At 46.8% G+C, this 21178-nt stretch overlaps 1 protein-coding gene across 9 annotated transcripts in view; it reads left to right on the top strand.

The window, feature by feature from the left end:
• The first annotated feature begins 779 nt into the window (after window positions 1–779).
• Window positions 780–21178, top strand: part of ARHGAP32 (Rho GTPase activating protein 32) — a 67559-nt gene continuing 47160 nt past the window's right edge. For 8 of the 9 annotated variants that reach the window (XM_053451734.1, XM_053451733.1, XM_053451732.1 and 5 more), the window contains exon 1: window positions 13963–14075. In XM_053451734.1, the coding sequence (XP_053307709.1) occupies window positions 14035–14075 (41 nt within the window). In that variant the 5' untranslated portion in view covers window positions 13963–14034. Of the gene's footprint in view, window positions 897–13962; window positions 14076–21178 lie in introns of those variants that run through there. The other variant, XM_053451730.1, reaches the window with a different exon arrangement.

The following is a 21178-nucleotide window of genomic DNA, read 5'->3' as shown; positions in this document are numbered from 1 at the left end:
TTATATAGGGAGGGATGTGTGTTATATAGGGAGGGATGTGTGTTATATAGAGATAGCTGCACATTATTTAGGGGAACTGTGCTTTATATAGGGAGGTCTTGGATTTGTCTATATGTGGCTGTAACTGAAAATTCCCCCGCTTTCCGATTCGTTTTATTTCTCTTTCTAAGCCCAAAATGCCGGATTTGGAGACGCAGAGGACCCGGGGACTCGGTGCCCACAGAGACGCTGCACGGGGTGACATTTACTCTGCCCTGAAATAATGATATGGTATTAGGACGCGGGTCACCCCGGGAGCTCGGAGCGCGAAACGCGATGTCGCTGGGAGTGGAGGTGGAAGCTGGAGAGAATGTCACAGAATCAGTAGAAATATTACATTTAACTGTGAAAAGCTTGCAGGTCTGTGAGATTCCCGGCTCTGCCTGCGCTGAACACAGAAGCTGCAGCATTCGTAGCAGAGGGAGAAAGGCAGCTCTGGTGATTAAATGGTTAAATGGTCCTGATGCTAAAACGTTTGCGATACGCCGGTAATGAGAGTGCTCCGGGGGCACAATACGCTCAGCAGTGCGCTGCGGAGAAGCCAGGGAGGGAGGATGATGTGTGACGGAAGCGACACAAGGCAGGGAGGTTAGACGCGATATTCCTTTGTATTTCGCTGAATTTTCTTTATCTTAATCAGGATCTTCAAACCCGGTAACTCTTCTAATGCCAAAGCGGAGTCACTAAGGGTTAAACGGCATGAAATGCAGAGCAGGTTAATCGGACAGGATCGTGTGGCTCTACGGCTCTCCCCAACACGCTGCAGATGGATTTATATGAACATTAAATATCCTTAGAAGTATTACGGAGCGCTTTCCTCGCAGCAACAGCTGATCGAAGCTTTAATAAGCATTAAGGTAAATATTTTTTGTGTTAACGAAGCTGCACAAATCCCTCATTTTGTCCGTTTGTTACCTGACCTGCATCACTATAAATGAATGCTGAGTATCTGATTTATGTGACGGGCGGCGTGTCTGATGCTAAGGGATCAATATATTTACTGTTCTTGTTTGATTGTCAAGTTACGGAAAGATAAGTCTTAATCCACTTTTAACTAATTACATAGCATCGATATTACCCGGCGTGTCGTACATTTCAGCAAAAGGAAACAGTTTTTCCATTTAATGCATTAGAAGAGAAAAGAGCCTTTTTGTGTTAAACCCATTGTAGTTAAAATCGTCCCCTGAAACCGAGTCTGAGGCTTATTATCCCGACTCCTCGCTGATCCCGTCGCTGATCCCGTCGCTGATCCCGTCTCATCTACTTGATAAAGGCTTGGGGGTGATTGAACGTTTACCCCAAGCATAGTTTCTATTGTGATTGGTTATGTGACTCCAAGAAACCCGGCGCTGCAAGTACGCTGAACCCTGCGTATTCTGTATGTAGTAAAAACGCCCTGTATATATATATATACGCACATATATACACGCACATATATACACGCACACACACACACACATATATATATATTATCTCCTGCACCCTAGAGCAAAGTATCATAGATAAGAGCCAGTGATGTTGAAAGCATGGCCTAAAATTAATTGACTTAAAATATATATGAGAAAATATTCTCCACTTTCTAAGCTCTGGACTTTGTATCATCAGACGGGTCGGATCCCTTACCGGTCGCTGCCGGCTGTTTCTGATGAGACAGAGCGATTCTGGCTTCTGTTGGGGCAGTCGGGTGCTATGGGGGTAGGATGTGTAGAGTCCTGCCGGGGGTCTGTCCGGTTCCTCTCTCGGTCATCGGCTCCCTGCGGCAGTGAATGTGATGTTTACCACAGTTTGTGTTAAGTTATTATAAAGTGAATGCAGCTTCTTCGTTGCGTGTATTTTTGAGTCTCTGCAGGCTTTTATTTTAATGACATTGCGTGTAATGAGCATAACACGCCGCAAGTGTCTGGAGCTTAAACCTCTAAGGGACATAACAACGAGCTCCATGAAAGAGCTTCTGGAGGGGTCATTTCCGATAACACGCGTCCATATGTTCCTACAATCTACAAGATCTGAGCCTTGAGCCGTGTAAGACCCCGCGGGTTGTAGACCCCTGTACACGTAACACTGTTATTATCTATAGACCCTTTGCCCCAGATCCCCAGTGCTGTTGACAATGTCCCAATACCCTTGGGGCATCACCTCGAATATATTGGCTCATCTTGTTCCAGCACAAGCTATTTCTTAGTTACCCGTGGAGAGGGGTATACGGGGTTAAATTACAATCCAGATGTGTGAATCAGTGAGGCTCCCTGCGCTTTAATGCAAAACAATTTAATTTATTTTGTGAATTATCGTTTTTTTTTAATTTTGTGCAACCAATTCTTTTGCATTGAAAAATACAGAGGTAAGATAATTATGTGAAACATATCACCGTCAACGTTTATTCCCCTTATGTTATAGAAATATTATTAATTACACCGATTAGCGCTCCATGCAGGGAACGTGCACTTCGATTACATTCATTCCTGACGCAATTCAGCAGAATTCTAAGCTTTTAAGATGCTTTCTTCTACCGAAATGATTTTGTGGGTGTCTGCGGAGTCTTGGTGGATGTTATGTGCTTTGAGGGTCGAGCTGCTGATGGACGGCTTCGGAGTTCTGGGAGCTTCCCGCGCAGGTCTAGCTTTAAATATTTTCTTTAATGTCCTTTGTCCTCAAAGTTGTGAAGATCCGCCGAGCCGGCCTGGTCTGTTCCCTAAACTGGTGAGTGATAAAATGTATGCGGCGTCTGATCAGAACTCGGAATCACAGAGATGAAGGGCTTATAGCGGCTGGCATCTGAGATTGTGCTGCGTCCTTCCCTGCCGTCGGCAGCCGGTTACGATGGAGGATTTGTAGATACAAATTTGGCTGAATGATCTCTTTATTTCTCATTTTCATTCTTAAAGCCTAAACAGAAGCTCTAAATAAAGATCATTTCCAGATTTTTAGTTTTTAATGTACAGATGTGATTTTACAAAAGTTCTTCCAAATTTTTTGGCAGCATTGCCTTCCGGGGGGTCGTGAGACATCCCCTCCTGAGCGTGAGAGAACGACAGTAGCCCTTTGCACAGTTTGTTCGCAGGACGGTCAGGGCCGCCCGAGCTCTTCCTCCGTTACTTTAATCTATTACATCACAGCGGACGGAGACGGAGCCCTGCGCACACTTGGACACAGGCCAAGGCTGCCTGAAACGCTGCCATGAAAAACATCCGATTAACCTCTCCTCAGACACGCAGATGGGCTGCTCGGTGAGCTGTGCGCTCTCATCATCCATCTGAAGGGAGCCAGTAGCTTACCAGCGAACGCCCGTCACACACACTCTCCTTCTTTCACCCCTACACAGAACCCGGCCTACAACAACCGGCTCTCGCCCCGACGAGCAGGGTCCTGCCGAGTCCTGTGTGACCCTGTGTGCGGCTGCACTCGTTCTCTGCGCTCCACTGTGTTGGGTTGCTTTTATTGTGAGTTATATCTCACTATTGGTGGTCATGGAGTGCTGTTCAGGGGGGGATACGTCTGCAAAGAAATATTGTGGGGTGCGCTAGCGCTGAGCGTTGCTTGTTCCGCGTGTGATGATCCGAGGTGTCATCTTCAAGGCGGCTGCAGGTGACAGCGGTATGACAAGCGCTCCTGGAGCTAAGAGACAAAGGTTTGTTAAAGGGTGACATTTAGGCAAACATTAATTACGGCTATTTTTATCTCTCCAGATACAAATGCTGCCAAACATGGAAAGTAAAAATGTGGAACGAAAGCAAATCTTTTCTCTGTGAAAAGATCTGGAGATAAAGATCCCGGTTAGCAGCAGCTGGGGAGCCCGATATCAATGACCTGTTCACAATATTTAGAGAGGCGCCTGTGTAAGACATTAGTGATTTTAGATGTTTGCAAGAATTTATATAAAAACGTGGAGAAAGGTTGTTCCTGCGGCGTACCTGGCGTGCCCGGCGACTGCCGCCTGGGGCAGCTTCTACCAGCGGAGGTGCAAGTTCACCTCTAGTTTGTGGCCTGTGATAATAATAATAATAATAATAATTTCCTAACTCACATTTTTAATATCGTGCTGTAATAATTGGACAGGGGCTGAGAACACGGCAGCAGGAGGACAGTCTGGAACGAGCGGTCTGCCCCCCCCCCGCTGCTTTTGTTGCAGCTCCGAATTTCCGTTAATGGGACATCACTGACCAATCACATCAGTCTAGTGAGTGACATTTTTTTTATTTTACAACTTTATTTACATGATGCTGCTATGCACACAGACAACGAGTAGATCTTCTGTAATTGCACTTTGAATCCTCGTTTATCTGGATGAGTTGTCAGAATGTATGTGCAATAAAAGGAGATCACCTCCTGGCCTAATGAAACCCGAAGGAATACATATTCTGTGTTCAGCGCATTCTGATTGTGCTCTGGGATTCGTCGGGGCAGAACTTTCCCAACGCCTGACCCGACTCACATCCCTCAAACATTGCAAGGAACTCATTGCTACAAAGCGACTTTTCCCACAGATCTGAAACACAAGAAATTCCGCCAATAACTTCTGTGCTGGCCGGAGATTCGCTGCTCGACGAGCAACTCCTTATTTTCCTTTCACAAGCAGAACAGTATTAAGATGGACAGCATTCTAATTGGATAATTAATAATACTAATTATTATCGGATACTAATATTTAGTTGGTCCTCGGGAGATGTAGGTTTTGTCCAATAGAGACACGGAGCTTGAAGATATTCCTTTCTTAATAAAATGAATGATTGTGGCGTAAAGCGATCAGCGGGTACTCCAGAAATACCTCACTGCGCTTCGCTAACGGGAAGTTAAACATCGATGAGAGCGTTAAACCTCTTCCCATATAAAGTATAATGAACTTTATACAGTTATATGATTGTTAGACTGTAACGGGGATCAACCTGCTTTTCCCCAGCACTGAAATGGTTAATTGACAGGCCCAGCTCGGAACGTTCCTCTCGGGCGCGTTAAAGAATATTTACAGAGGCCGGAAGCAGAATGATGTCTAACCGGGGGGGGGGCGAGATGGCAGCCATCGCCTTGTAGTTAATAAACATAAATATAATATGAAAGAGAAAACAATCACCGAGTCCGACGGCTCCTTCCAGCAGCGGGAATTCCTTCATTATCATTCATTCTGACTGTAAATAGGTCAAGGTTCCCGGAATTATAATCGGCTGAACCAATTCCTTTTGTTTTTATGCAGATGATTGTTGATGGCTGCCGTGTTTTTCATCTTATGTTCTAATTATATTTAAAATTAAACATAATGAGGATTTAAAACTGCCCCCCCCATGAGGTCAGATATCAGCTGTGTGCATTTTATACAGTTACAGGTTTCTATACTTTATATAAGTTTGCTTTTTTGCCGTTTGTTAATAAAATCATTTGCTTCAGGGAGGAAAATGTTGGTTTTGTAGTCTATGGATTTCTGTCATAAAAGCAGTCATTGTGGTTTTAGTTTATTTTTAGTAATGATATATTCACCTAATGTTGTCGTCAGGACATTATAAATGGATCAGTGGATACATTATTTCAGGATTCTCTATGGAATGTATACGATGGACCTTAATGTGACGTCAGATGTCCCTTCTGCATATATATAAATATATATATATATATATATATATATATATATATATACGGAATATTGTGTGATATAGATTCTGTATATATATATTGTGTGATATAGATTCTGTATATATATATTGTGTGATATAGATTCTGTATATATATATTGTGTGATATAGATTCTGTATATATATATTGTGTGATATAGATTCTGTATATATATATATATATATATTGCGTGATATAGATTCTGTATATATATATATATATTGCGTGATATGCAGTCACATACACTCTAATCTGGGGTTATGACAAGTGTCCGAAAGCGGAATCCGAAGCTGTATGAGGAATGTGGATGGGGACAAACAACAAGAAATCACCGTATATTTAACCTTTACTGGATTTTCCTTCTAAATTCTCTAATTTCCTATTATTTGTGATCATTTCAGAAACCGGCAGCATCTGCATTCCCAAGCGACATACGGTTTGTGAACTCTAATTCGCTTTGGTTGTGTATTTAGGAGGCTGGACTCCTGCGTACTCCTCGTTGTGCGAATGTCCTATTAGCAACAGGTCATTGAGGCTGACAGCAGACGTTGTACCGGGGCTGTGCGTTGCTATGGTAACTGCTGAGCACATGATACCCGCATGCTCAGTTTTCTGCTCAGCTTCCATTACAGGCCCATGGGGGGGAATGGAGCTAAACGTGGGACTCGTGTTTGTGTAGCCGCGTTTAAAGATATCTGAACGTCTTGCGTCACGGATCTCACGTGAAAGAACTCCGACCGCAGGAATGATTTGCTGACCACGGGGCCAGATTGGGAAGGGAGTCTGATCTCCTCATCAGAAAGAAATCTGAAATGCCTCGTAGCATCAAACCAGATAAATCCCGTATGAAGTCCCGTGACGGATACACTTCTCATCACTCCCCTTACTGGGAAATTCCAGTTGACTGACTACTTGATGATGTGTCGGACTTTAGTGAATACCGAAGGCTGCCGGTTGTGTAATGCTCTTGTTTCTCTCCTTTGTTTGTTTCGGCTGACCTGGAATCTGCACAATTAATATCTCTTCTCAGAGCAGAAATGGGGCAAGGTCTAGGAACATGGAGCTGTGCGGGTTTATAACCGTTCACTGTCCGGAATAACAGGCGCATCACCCCATCATCTTAACGCTTAGAGATGTTATTATATGTCATATACTGTGTACGCTAATAATAATTGCATATGGGGAGAGGACCTATTCCTGCTACAGGTGACGAGGTTTGTGATGTCACCCGTTCCTGTGAACTTCATCGTTAAGACACTGAAGCAGAGAATTCTCACGGTTATGATGTCAACGATAATGATCTTTGCCTCGAAGGGAGAGGCGCATTCCTCAAAAAAAGCTTCATTCTACACAAAAATTCGATCAAAAGAGCTGCTCTGAACGAGACACGCAGGACTGTACACGGCTGTGATACACGACCTCTCGTAATGTTTCTATCACATTTACCCCGTGTAACCTCCCATCATCAGGTTGTGTTGGACTAGAAAACATATTGTTCCTTGTCAGATTTATACACACCTAATCTACACACATGTACTTGCACAGAGCACACGCTACACACACCTGTACGTGCACAGAGCACACGCTACACACACCTGTACGTGCACAGAGCACACGCTACACACACCTGTACGTGCACAGAGCACACACTACACACGCCTGTACAAGTAGGTTTAACATCAATAATTTGTTCACTTGTGTGTAGATTACGATTATGTTTCTAATATTTACTGAAGCAAACCCCTGACATGTCATGTGTCTGAAGCACTGCACCGTCATTGGGAGGTCTGCGGGACCATCCGCATCCTTACAATAGTGAAAGAAACCCTGGGATATGATGTCATATTACAACGCTCTGCTCGGCAGGTGATGCGCAGCCACCAGAGACGAAGCTCTCTGACAGAGGATTACAGACCTCCACCTCCAGACTATGGTGGCTGTTGAGGTGCACGATGGGTCAGCTGTTGGGGGCCACTATGGTAATCCTGGGCCTGGAGCAGCCCCTTCGGTGAAGGTGTTTAGAAAAAGATCTGCAACTCTGGAGTCGTGATATACTTCAGGACAAACACCGCATTTTACTAACTCTGGCCTTATGGCGATCGGTGTCGGCCCGGACAGTTTATTTACAGCGATTTCATAAACCAAAAACTGTTTTTTTAACCGTTCAGTAATTGTCTCCGTGGCTGCAATCGTTCCATCGCCAGAGGTGCCTTCAGCGCATTATTCCAAAGACATTGAATGTGACAGCAGATAAGAGCCAGCTGACCTGCGCAATCTGCCGCTTCCCTACTAAACGGCTCTGATCCTCCACCTGAGCAAAAACTTCATGTCTAAACTATGAAATTCTATAAAATCCCACATAAACGACGTTCTCCTAGTTTTAGGATAGCTGCAGTGACCGCACAAAACATCAGGACTTGTAGGTAGAATAGGTTTTCCTGCAGTTTTGTTCTCTTAGTGTTTTACATAAATAAATATACATGAATATTTTACTTCCAGACGTCTGTCGGATTATTTGGAAGAATGCGGTAAAATGGAAATAAAACAAATCCGCGCCGGTCACTTTACGCATAACTTTATTCATCAAGACACGGGCGGGCAGAGAGGAGCCGCACTCGTACCCGGTCTGCCCAATTACCAGCAACTCCCGGCCGGCTCTTCCACACTCATTTCCATCGACTTCACTTGATTGCTCTGCTGACTTCCGGTATTGGGGAGAAAATAAGTTTCTATTAATATAAAAGAAGCGTTTGAATTAGCATTTCATGCAGCAAGAGAATAACGGAGCGAATTGTAGCAAACAGTTGTCTGGACGCATGAAGCTGAAGAATTGGAACCTCACCGTTAATGAATGTGTTCACGTGGACGCGTCCAGCCGGCAGATTCCGTTATCTCTCTGGGATGGACGGAGGCTTCTCTCTTCTCGCTGCCGGCCAAGGAATGGTTATTATATTTCCCTTAACTTGGCCCAAAGCGGCGCGCGGCCATCAGCTTGTCTGTTTCACAATTTCAAATTATTTTATTAACGGTGAACAAGCCAAGTATGTTTGGGTGAATGGAAGGCGCCTGATAACGGCCGGGGGATCCTGTCCCACTAACACCGCATCAAATATAAGACCCTGTTTATGGCATAGCGGGCTAGTAATGTATCAGTGACTTTAGTAAATAATGTGTAGTGGAGACTCCATTTATAGAACACGAAATTGATTTGAATTTTCTTGAACTGTTTCCATTGGCTGGAATTCACATTTTGTAGAGTTAAACGGGGCCTACACGGATATCGACATTGTCATAGTAACCGGGCTGTGGGGCTGGAAAGTTGCCAGAACGTGTAGTTAATGGAGCCAAACGTGGGTGTCGTGTAGACTGGATGCGCGTCGGATTCACGGATGAATCAGCGCCCTCGAATTCGAAGGATAATTTGTGCAGCTGCGTTCCTAGTCTCCATTTTTCCTGTTTTTCATTAAAGCAGGCGTTCCGTGGTTTATTATTTCATTGTAAACTCAGCAGGCACAGTCCGCGTGTCCTTTAAGCTCCTCGGCTTGCAGCGGGCTGTCGGTGTCAGGGGGGGCACAAGTTAACGCCAGAGGTGCGATGGTTAATTGTTACCGGTGCCTTCATTTGCTGCTGATAACACTGTTTGCAAGCAGCTGCTCTTTTTGGGAAATTGATATCTTATTTGAACATTTTCCTGCAGCCTGTTCTTTAATCGCTAACAGCGCCAAACATTCCCGGTTATTTATCCTTTGATTTTCTCGGTCACCCTGAGCCTTGCCAACATGAAGCGCACAGGTCTGTTCCGCTAACCCTTTTAAGCACGCGATGGGTTAAAGGCCCCTCAGATCATATATAAAGGCTGATGGGGTCTGGGGCTTTGGATGTTGAACGCCTTCATTATATGGAGCCTTTCAGCCAGTAATAGAAACCAAGTTCTTGACATCGCATTTCGTAGATTTCCAGCCCACAGAGGCAGAAATGTGACTCATTCTCAGAAGATCTCATTATTCCCAGTCTTCTAGTGTTGGGGAAGGTGGGAGACGGACCCCGGAGCGTCGGGGTTCTGTATTTTTAGAGTGTCAGCAAATGGATAAGAAATCCAGCTTCCTTTGTTTTTTTTTTTTAATAAACGTTTAGTTTGCTTAGCATTATTTTTTATTATATTCAATGAATTGTTACTTTTGATAAAATACTGAATACATTTTTATTGGACAGTCACAGCTTTGAGCTGTTTGTAGCCTATAATGTTTAGAATGATCCAGTAGGTCGCTTGTGACCGGGGGCTTCATCTTTTACTTAACACAGAGTACGCTAATGGCTTCTCTGGGTGACACGTTATCGGGGTCTGCGGTCCGTGTTCACGTATTATACGAACGGCTTGCGTCTGCATTGCACGTTTCTTGCGTTTGTAAATGTTAGGTCTCGTTCCGCTACATCACGCGACATTCAAAATGCGTATTGAGTGGAGTCGGTGCTTTTGTCTCCCCCGCATGCTGAACAGGATCAGCCAATAAGAAGCTCCCTTTGTAGTCACGTAGCAGTAAGCGGAAGCTGCATTGGCCTCAGAGGCTCGGAGTTACTGTCAGGGTCTCCCAGCCGGCCACCTATCTGATGCCCCGAGCTGATCGGAGGCGACGCACCGAACACGCGGCCGTTAGTAACATGTTTACTGTAAATACACAGTTTGCCCCTAATAAAGCACAGAACAAGGACTGTTCCACCCGCCAGGGACAACGCGCTTTCCAGGACAGGGTAACAGCGGAAAATTAGTTATTACATGACGTGTAATTTGTAGGAATCCGCATGCGATGATGTCTGTGGCATTTCTGGTTTTGCAAGTCTGTGTGTAAAATTCATGTCTGGACTTCTCTAATATCGGAGAGCATTCTTCTCTCCATACTCCTCAAATCAAACAGTTCTAACTGAAATCTACCCAAATGAGTTTGTGAAAATAATGCCCTTGAGGCTGAACGTCTTTGAAATTCCATCCGGAAAGCTTTGTTCTAAACCAACGAAATGTCCGTGAGGCCTCAAAGAGAAAATGGTATGAAATGTTTCGGCCTCCACCCCTGAAAGAGCCTGATGGGTGTACTCGCTGGTATTGAAGTGCGCTGTCTCTACAACGTCTGGAGCTCCTCAGCAGACTTTAGTGATGGATTCTGCCCCTGAGGTTTAGTAACGCTTTAAGAGAAGCTGAATGCCGGGAGACTTGCAGGACAGGACCATCTGGCCGAAAATATTTTCATCCATATCCCCCGGGACGCTGCCCATTTGTCCTAGGGGCTGCTTCATTCTGATTGGCTGAAAGTTCTAAGTGACCAATGGGAAGTCTGGGTCAGAGAAGCAGAAGAAATGGATTCCTCAGAATGCAGGAAAGAATTTTTAGAACAAGTCAGCCATTAATTCATCAGACATCGCGTTGATTTACCTCCTGAGTTCTGTGCGGCGGAGATGTGAATCCGAGTGCGCCTTTTACTCGCGTGTCTCGAGACGGCAGGATCTCACTTTGTGGCCATTAGTGTTTCAGGTTAATAAGTGCTCTTCTTACTGTAGATTATGGATATTAAAGTGCTGCCTTAGCCTGTGCATGCGCTCTGACACTGAGAACATTAAATGCGATCCCCGCAGCACCTTTTGTGGTCCTCACCAGGTGGCCATTTCTTCTTCTGAAGAGACCTCCTCTGGAAGGTTATGTGACTCTGTGCTGTGATATGTTGGCCCATACGTGATCGCGATCATGAATCTGCATGATATGTTTTTAATTATATCGCCGGTGTCCCAGTCCCCGTGCGGATATGAGATACCGGATTTTAACTCTCTCTGTTCTGTAGTATAAGGAGTGGTTACTTCTTTTTAAACCCCGTACAGCTGCTCCTGGATTACGGCGCGTTAATGGCAGGCGTGGACTTCGCTTTCTCCTGTCTGTATAAAGGTTTAGAAGCACATTCTGTCTGCTCTGAAAACACACAATACCTGGGGATTGACATTTGATATTTTTAGAAGCAGATTTTCCCTTGAATACGTGCTTTCTGGATCCTGCTGTTTATTGCTATTGGAATGGAGGTCGTACGCCGGCCCAGATGCATGAAACAAGATGGATCCTTTTTCTAAACGTAACGTTCCGTCCAGCACTATTTCCCGCCGCGGTGCCTTTTCTACTTGGACATCAGGTCTGAGCACAGTCTGGGGACGGACAGACAGACATTATTCTGCAATCCCCCCCTCTTAGCGTGTTCTCAGTACTGTGGCAAGCAAAGCGGCTGCAAAGGGAAATGGTTAAAAATGGTTAACACGCGTGTGAAGGCGCAGTGACTCCCCGCCATGGCCTTTGCCTCCGTGACGCTCTGCAGTGAGCACCGTGTCTTCTGCAGCCTCCATGCTGCTCCTCCGTGGGATGTGAAGGAATCTCCAGCTGACGGCTCGCCCCGCCTGGCCGTTTCGGATGGTAATTTGCATTTCTATAACATAACAATGCGTTGGGCTGTGAATGGAGACCCTGCGGGGGAGGCAAAGGTTAAATTATCACAGGCCAAGCCCCGCACAGGCTCACATTGGATCATCATCATCGGGGTAAATAAAGACTTCCTAACAAATCCCAGGGGAAAGTAAATAATGCCCCAAAGCGGGGTGTCTGAGAAGGCCGGTGTCCGTAGGTTTTTGTGATTTTGGATTCTTTTGTTCAGGAAAAGCAGATAATTACAGATTTCTCCGATACATGCGCAACACTGAGCGCTTTCCCCGCCGATAATACCGGTTCCGAAAAGAACGCAACGCGTGCCAAAGAGCGTATAGAGACGCTAAACGCACTGCATGTGCTCAGCCCTATAGATACATATCAGCTATCTTCACATTCTGGGATTCTAATTACTCTGCTGGAATAGCGAAAGGTCTCACGTCCACCGGGATTTCCGACGTTCTTTTTATCAGCAGAAGACTTCGTCTGCGATGATGGGGAACGTCTGGTAGATCTTCGGGTTTTCCCCGTTATTTTTCTGTAGTCTGGGCCGGGGCAGGTCCTGATCGTTCCGTTCGCACCGAGGCCTGTTTGCGATGCTGTAAATGAGTAAAGTTGGCCTTCTTCTCCCAGGCATCACCGACGTTGACGGACGGCTCGGCGGTGCAGGGTCACATGCTTGTCATTATCCTCAGTCTCGCTGGGAAGTTAAACTCTCTTGTATGACTACCACTGACTTCAGTCTCTGGTCTCTCTGGGGGGTGATACCGTCTGTACCCTGGGGGTAGTAACACTGGATCATTGGGCATCATTCATTCCACACCAAGACCTGTCCTGGTTCTTCCTCAAGCACCTGCAGCTGAAACGGTTCCTCTCGTTCGCTCCACTGCTACCTGGATGTAACCCGTTTAATGTGCCGGACGCCGAGGCCTCCTGATTCTCCTTTGTAATTGGTCATTTTACATCTTGCATGCCTATTAAACAGATCACATTTAATCAGGCAGCTCCACTTCAGGTTGGGGGGGGGATGGTCAAATGGTCCGTTTTATAGCAATAGATTGTAAGTTCCTGTTTTTCCAACTCAGTCTTACCCCCCCCCCTTTTTTTGCATGATACGAGGTGCTTGTCTTTATCTTCTCTGTCTCTGACCCGTCTAAGTAACATGTAAGTAACGTGTAAGTAACGTGTAAGTAACATGTAAGTTCTACTTGGTGCAATGTGGACAGGATCTGTGCGCATCTGATGATCCAGTTTGGGGAACGATGTCATTATTTCAGGGGAAGTAAATGCTTTGGCCACATCTGATGGGAAGCTCTCACGTTAAATAAAACATGACACCATTTTTCTCTTGAATAAGTCATAGAGTTAAAGTACGAGCTCCTCGGAGTTGCTCGGCGGTTCCCACGCGCTTGGTATCTGCCACCAGAGGGGCATCTAGGATTCATGTCCTTGCAGGGTGACGGTGGCACAGAGATGTGTTTGGATACATTAGGTCACATGACGTTGGCACAGCAATTACCTGAGGGTGCCCTGCGACCTGTGCGAGGACTCTCACTCTGGGCTCTTTTCTAAGGGCCCACTTGCCACTTCATGCCACTGCATTCCCCTCCCACCCTCTCAGGGCTTTCCTGCTGCACCTGATATCCCAACACTATTACCCCACTGGGGGTAACGCGTGGCCCTCATAGGAGGGAGGGTATGTAGCCATGAGCCCGGTGCACCCCGTTACCCGCGCCCCCACCCTTGTTGCCCATTGTCCGTGCCCCCGCCCTGCCATGTGAGGCGCAGCCGGTCCCTTTGTGGTTGTTCTCCTGTTACACGGAGCCCCGGGGGCGCGGCCTCCTCCTCCCCTCCCACTGCATGGGAACGACCGGCTGAGAAGCTGCTGAGCCCCGGAGGCAGCGCAATGAGGAGCCCCCCGGAGCCCCCACAGACCCTGCAGTATGGAGGCTGAACCGGGACGGGCAGTCAACCCTTTGAGCCGGTGAGTGTGGTCGGTCCGAGCCGGCGAGAGTGGGAGGGGACGGGGTGTGCGGCCCCGGTATCCGTGCGGACACCGAGAGCCTGCCCGCTGACTGCAGCAAAGGTGCGTCCGCAGCAACATTACTCCGGCTCTACGTGCGGACAGTATACAGTACCCCGGAGCCAGGGGCAGCACGCACCCCGCCGCCGTTAATACCCCCCATTAATCAAACTGTGGGGCAGTGTGCAGCGTCCCCCCTTACCCCAGCATTACTCCCACTCCTTGAGGCAGAAAGCAGCCCCCCCATTAATCAGACTGTGGGGCAGTAAGCAGTCCCCCCCCATTAATCAGACTGTGGGGCAGTAAGCAGTCCCCCCCATTAATCACACTGTGGGGCAGTAAGCAGTCCCCCCCCCATTAATCACACTGTGGGGCAGTAAGCAGTCCCCCCCATTAATCAGACTGTGGGGCAGTAAGCAGCCCCCCCCCATTAATCAGACTGTGGGGCAGTAAGCAGTCCCCCCCCCCATTAATCACACTGTGGGGCAGTAAGCAGTCCCCCCCCATTAATCACACTGTGGGGCAGTAAGCAGTCCCCCCCCCCATTAATCAGACTGTGGGGCAGTAAGCAGCCCCCCCCCATTAATCACACTGTGGGGCAGTATGCGGCATTGATCCCATCCCCAGCCCTGTAGCAGCGTCGGGTGCCTCTGCAGTGGGGACAGACTGCTCTTTGGGAGGGGGCTCCCTGTAACCGGCTCTGTATCGCTAACATAGACTGAAGTGTTACGGCTTAATGACCGTTTTGCTTTTGACTAAGTGTTGCTCCTGACAGGCAACCGGATTCTGGACAGAACCATTGGTGCAGTCATTATAATTATTATTTTCTATAGCGCCATCATATTTTGTAGTGCTGTACAATGGGTAGACAGGACACAAGTAGTATATAGCTGTGCTGGCGGCTTACACCTGTGGGCAAGGATATCCTATTTTACTGCATGGGTCAGTGCCCCTTACTGAGCATCCCTCGTGCCTTGGAACATATTGTAGCCTGCGAGCTTCTGTGAACCCACCGCGTGCGATTTACTTCCTATTAGCGTTGGTTACGGCGCGTGAAGCTGTTTTTGTGGATACCTGACAGGGGGGGGCAGGTTTGTGGTTTTGTTCGATACGTTGTTTCCCCGGCGGGGGGGGGCTGCGCTTACACCCTGTATTTGCCTGTTTGATGCGGTGTCGCTGCACTCAGCTGCTGGTCGGCTGGCAGAGCTCCCTGTCCAACTGCAGCAATTGCATGACGCGGACGGCTCTGTGCAGGAGCGTCGCTGACACCACCTACGTCACATGCCTGCGAATGTCAAACCATCTACCCCAGACATACGGGGTACTGGGGTTCTGTGACGCGCACAGGAGAGGGATACGGAGGCTCTGAGTGCCCGTCACATTCGGCCCTTCTCCGGTGGTTTGTATCACAGACTGCAGTGTTTGCTCTCTACTCGCAAACAACCCCCTTCTGGGTAAACCCACGCTGGGGTTAGGGCTTTATTTAGCAGCGGGGCGTCTGCGTGCCTTGTTGGGGTTTGCGTCCCACGCCTGGAGGTTTCAGAGGTGAATGTCGTGTACCTTGAGGGGTTTCGCCCCCGTGTGCGCTGAATTCGGGGGCAGTTGTTTGGGGCAGTTGTGATCTGATGTATGCAGGTCTCGGCAGCGGCTGTGAAGTATTTCGATGACTTTAATGCAGTTGTTGTGAAATTTGTATTTGAAGTTCCACGTTTAGCAGGTTTCAGGTATATGGAGCAGGATGCGGGGAGCGATCGCGCCTTTATTTGCGTAGGATAATTCAGGACGTATCAGCAGTTGGTACTTTGCTTAGATTTGGTTAACTGTCTGAGTCCCGGAGGGGACGGCCGTCTGTTGCGCATGTTAAAGTGTTGTGTACGGCTGTCCTCGTGGTGTTTCTGTTATGCCGCGTGTCGGTCTCGCTGCGTGGTGATGCCGCTGGAAACATACGGGGCATTTTCATGAATACTGACAGGAGAGCTCAACGTTTCACCTATATAGAGCATCACGGAGAGCGGACCCACGTCTAGCTTCCCCTACAACGCCTCCTGGTCTTCATGATAAATGTTTCTATATTTCTGATATTTACCGACATTACGGGGACCTCACGGTCCTGTCACGGAGAGACCTCCATCCTTCTGTGATTCTAGAAAAAGGTTTATCTGCCGAACTATAGCCGCTCCGGCTTAAGACCGTTCCCCGCGGCCACCTCCTCACACGGAACGAGTGGAATCTGCAGTCACCATCAGGAGCTGGTCGATACGGCCGGGTTTTGGACTAGCGGCCCATCCCATGGACCTGCCGAGCGATCACCACCTGCACCCTGTAACCAGAGAATAGAGAAACCGGCGTCTATGGCAGGAATTTGTGTCTCTATTTAATATCTTTATATAACATACAAACCCCTAATCTGTACTTAGTGTATGTATATAGAGCAGTCAGCAGGAACATTCCGTTGGTTGTCATGGTGATAAGACCACTTTTAAATCCTTCCGTTAGAATCACTTTTATACCTTAAACCGCAATGTCGATGGGATTCTTTCAAGTCCCGGTATGATCGGACACCATGGGTTCTGGTTATTTATTAAGTGATTTGGGTATATTGTTTGAAATGTGGCCTTACCAGCATAGCAACTTGGCATTGGAATCGCCTTTTTAATTATGACACAAATATTGTTTGTACTCTTTTCACATAAATATTGTTGGTTTGTATCTGGAAATATATCTGTATATGGGTAAATATCCCAAAGGCCGGATATTGCATCTGATATAAACGATAATATGGAGGTGGCGCAGGGCTCAGATATATACGGTATATTCCCGTCCTGCGGCCACGTCCACTTCTCACCAAAGCGCACGTTTCTGCCTTTGTTGTATGTATATATAAAGTATATTTTTAGGAACCTTCTTCTTCGCTGCCTTTCTTCCTCCCTGACGTAATCCTTATGTTCTTCTGGTTTTTATGTTGACCTGGAATCAGCCAGCCATCCTTTCTGGTTTATTTTTAGGATTTTCCTTCCTGCGGTTCCTTCAAGAATCTCTTCAAATAACCTTTAAATGAATATTAGAGCCTTGAAATGAATTGTCTCCCAGTAGAGGATGTCTAAGCGGCTCCTCTGGGACCCCAGAGATGTATATAACCCGAGCGCTCCAGCGTGTTTCGTGCGTTTGGATCTCCGCGTTCCGGTTGCCCCTGCGTAGTCTGTGTACCGAGGCTGCGTGCTGTGGGGATCACTGACTTTAAAGCAGGCAGAACAACATGTTTTGTAACATTTCAGGAAGGCAGGAGCGTTTGTTATAAATAGAAACCAGATCTATATATTGCTTTGTTCCCGGCTCATCTTGAGAAGGCGGTGGGCTTCACTCTAGAAGACCCCAGGGCTGCCATTTGCCATTAAAGTGTTACTGGAATTGGGCCGTTTTGGTGCAAACATCTGCTTCGATTTATAATTGTTTTAATGTCTTGTCATCACAAATACTGTATTGTGAATCGGTTGTAGGCAGTCTGGCTGATATGTTTCTGTTCCGTATATCTCTGGGATATGAAGACAGATGAAAGGATTTGTCATCCATAATGCATGACTATACAGCACGGGTACAGCACTGAGTATCATGGATGGTTCAATGGCTGCACGTTCCATGCCAAATGTTTGCCCCTCATACCTTGTCTGGCGGCTGCTCAGGTTTCTGAAGGTCCTCTGTAGAAAAGGAATGAATCCCAGCCGTTAACGGTTCTTCCCCCGAACTGTTCTAGAAATGGGTTTGTTGGTGATAACGCGATGCGCGTTCCCGCCGTTTATTATTATTACCTTTTGTAGAAGGAATATTTTGTATTTTGGGGTCGTGCTGCAACTGCCCTGTTTTTTGCAAGATCCCCAGGTTAAGCTCCTTGTGCCTGGGGGTCCACTAAATACGGCTTCTTGTCACAAGAAGTGCTGAGAGAACGTGGCGCGCATGTACACGCATCAAACGGATTCATCCAAACCTCTTCCGTGTCACAAAACACTTCTCACTTTATTCGTTTGTATATTTAGAAAACTGAACGTAGTGGGTTATGTATCAAAAGGTACAAAGTTTGAAGTGATGTTGTCACCATAGCAACCTAACTAAAGGATACATTTTATAACACAATGTAGCTGCCCATTCTATATTTTAGCATTACGATTATTTTCAAAGTGTGTTTTGTGTGAAGCTGCATCCCCTGCGCCCTCTGCACGCAGGGCCATAACCCCCAACGGTGGATGGATCGTTGTGGCCGCAGAAATTGTATATTAGTCCAGTGGCTGTTTTTTTTTTTGGGTGGGGGCAATCACTATCTGGGCCCTTGAGCACCGCCGCACATGGGCCCTTATCGGGAATAAGCCAGACATGTCCTCGTCTTTTCTCAGTTACAGGGTGGGGGACACATGACTCCAAGAATTGCTCAGGAGCAAATACATAAAAATCTAAATAATTATTTAATTTGCCCAAAATACATGGCATTTAAGCCAAATTTTAATATGAACCCCCAATAATGACGCTTATGGGAGGCAGCACGAGGTTTCCAAGTCCTCTGTGAATTCAGAGTCTGAACATCTCCTAAAGATCATCCTGACCAAGACTGAGCCGGCTCTTGGTTTGCTGTGAGGGGAAATGATTTCCATCCTCGGGGGGCTGCAGTCAGTTTTACGTCCTTCGCCTTATCCTTTGTCGCTGTTTGCTGTGGCGGGTTTGATCTAGTCTGTGGGATACATTTTATTTCAAAATAGAGTCCGAAATGTATTCCTCGGCCAAGCAATACCGTTCAGTGCTTGTTAAGTCCCTCATTTGCCTGGCTGGTCTCCGTTTGCGCGCAGGCACACACATGTACACACAGAATGTAGACTGCGTGCTGCATCCTCGGTGCGCAGCCCTTTCTACCTTCCCTTCCTGTCTGCGCTGCACGGGGGGTGATGTGCATGGCTGTTCTTCCTGTGCACGGCTCCCACTTATCACATACATGGCATGGCTTGGGAGGCGTCCGTGGCAGAGGGTAACAGACAGGTGAGAGATTTCATGGCCTTGGAGGTAAACATCATTCCCTCCCGGGAGATCTGACAGATCCGAGCTCGTTAAATAGAGACAGAAGGATCCTCAGCAAAGTGCTGAACGGAACGTCATCTCTCCATCTGCTCGGCTTCGCCACCATTTATAATCTGCGGCATTCCAGGCTGAGGTATGTGGCAAGCACAGAGTTAAATGCCAGCGTAGCCTAGTGCACACAATGGCGCTGGACACTGCTGTGCAAACCCAGGCTTAACAATTAGTCCTTGTTGCGGGAAAATCTGAAAGAATTTGAGGAGGATAGGACAATGGCGCGTGCGAAGAATGAACAATTAGCATGTGAATGAGAGCGGGAGCTGGCGTACACAGAATGGGGTTAAAGCCTTTAAGATACCAATGTCTTCATATCTGCTAAAACACAATGAGTCTGCCGTTAATTATATGCAGATATATACGCGAGCCAGACTGAGCTGTGCGGAATTCATGCATGTGTTGAGATCTCATTTCACGAATACATATAAATGTGTGGCTCCAGCGTTACACGTATGTTTGTCCGGTTCTAAAGGTCTTGGCTGTCGGCGGACGCTTCCTTCTGCTGGGCTTCGTAGATCCTTCTCTGGCAGCTTATGGCCAGCAGCCGTACTCGCTCAGCGGATGAATTAATTAGCAAACTGAATGTATCAGATGTCAAATGATGTTTGTGAAGTAGCAGCCATCTATATATCGTAATCTATTAATATCTGAAATCGAGTAATTCAGTCAAATGAAATCTTTGAGGGAAAAACCTCCATTTGCGTGTTTTACCGGAGAGGGTGATTTTGCGCGCCCGCTGGAACTGAAGCTTCTACTGCAAACTTCAGAAGGAGGAGAAACAGCTTTTGGTTCTCGGTTGTTCACTTTTGCTGCAGGTGTGCGAGGGGCTCGTTTATTGAGTGACAGATTCCACTGGGACTCCCCCGTTACTGAAATGGTCTTGTGTCTTGGATAGTGAGGCCACGCTGAGGACCCCCGCTATGGCTGGTTTATAACTTTATATACTTAAAGAAGGAGCCCCAGGAGTCTTGAATTTCCAGTGGTGTTTATTGGTCTCATGACGTCGGATGCCAGCGCCAGTGGTTAGAAGGGTACTGCGGTTACAGTAATGGCGGCCGTTGATAGCGATGCCCAGCTGTTGGGTTAGGGCGCACAATGGGATTATTTCACACCTCCTCAAATTATGTTATCTACTACTTGTTATGTCTACCCATTCTACAGCTACAGAATATGATGGCGCTCTAGAAAACTATAAATAATACTACAGAACACTATCCTGAGCCACGTTCTGGTTCACATTCAGACATTTCCACTTTTATCTTCATGTCTTTCACCTCTCCTCCATTCCCCGGCACACCACAGTGTATTTACTAAGGATGGAGAATTCTTGGACCTGTTAGTTTGACGAACAGCCATATTATGGGGGTAGCAGAGGCATCACTAACGCTGACCGGCAACCACCTCGCTAGCCCAGAGACTTGCTGTTCCTGCAGGAATCAGCACTGCAAGGGATTCTGGGTAGCTACATGCAAATTACATTAACAAAGATCACCTTTTTTCCTCTCTATCCATTTTATACTTTGACCCCTTGGAGCAAATGTATGCTGTACACCCCCCTAGTAGCAAAATTCAAAGGCTTAATTGAGTTTTTTGCCTTCTTTTGGGTGAAACGCAGGAATGGTCGGTAAAAGGGTTGAACTTGATGGACTTGGGTCTTTTTTTTTTTTTTTTTTACACGAAATTACTATGTTACATACGTGTCCCGGCTTATTCCACCTGTAGATGATACACACCAGGTATAGTGACATGGTAACTTAGGTTGAACTTGAGGCCTTCTTTTTAACCCATCTGCCTACCCTTCCAGCTTTTTGATCCAAAGACAAATTAATTCTGTAACAACCCTGTAAAGGGGCGTTTGGGTCCCACGGGGCGACGTCTTCTCTCTGTCGGCTGGTTTATCGGCGGTTCTCTGTTTGCACGGATGATATATGGCCCTTTCTATTTGTTGATCA

The sequence above is a fragment of the Spea bombifrons genome, chromosome 12 (assembly GCF_027358695.1).
Source record: "Spea bombifrons isolate aSpeBom1 chromosome 12, aSpeBom1.2.pri, whole genome shotgun sequence".
NCBI classification, from domain to species: domain Eukaryota; kingdom Metazoa; phylum Chordata; class Amphibia; order Anura; family Pelobatidae; genus Spea; species Spea bombifrons.
Note: the sequence above shows the minus strand (reverse complement) of the source record. Positions and strands in the feature narration are given on the sequence as shown.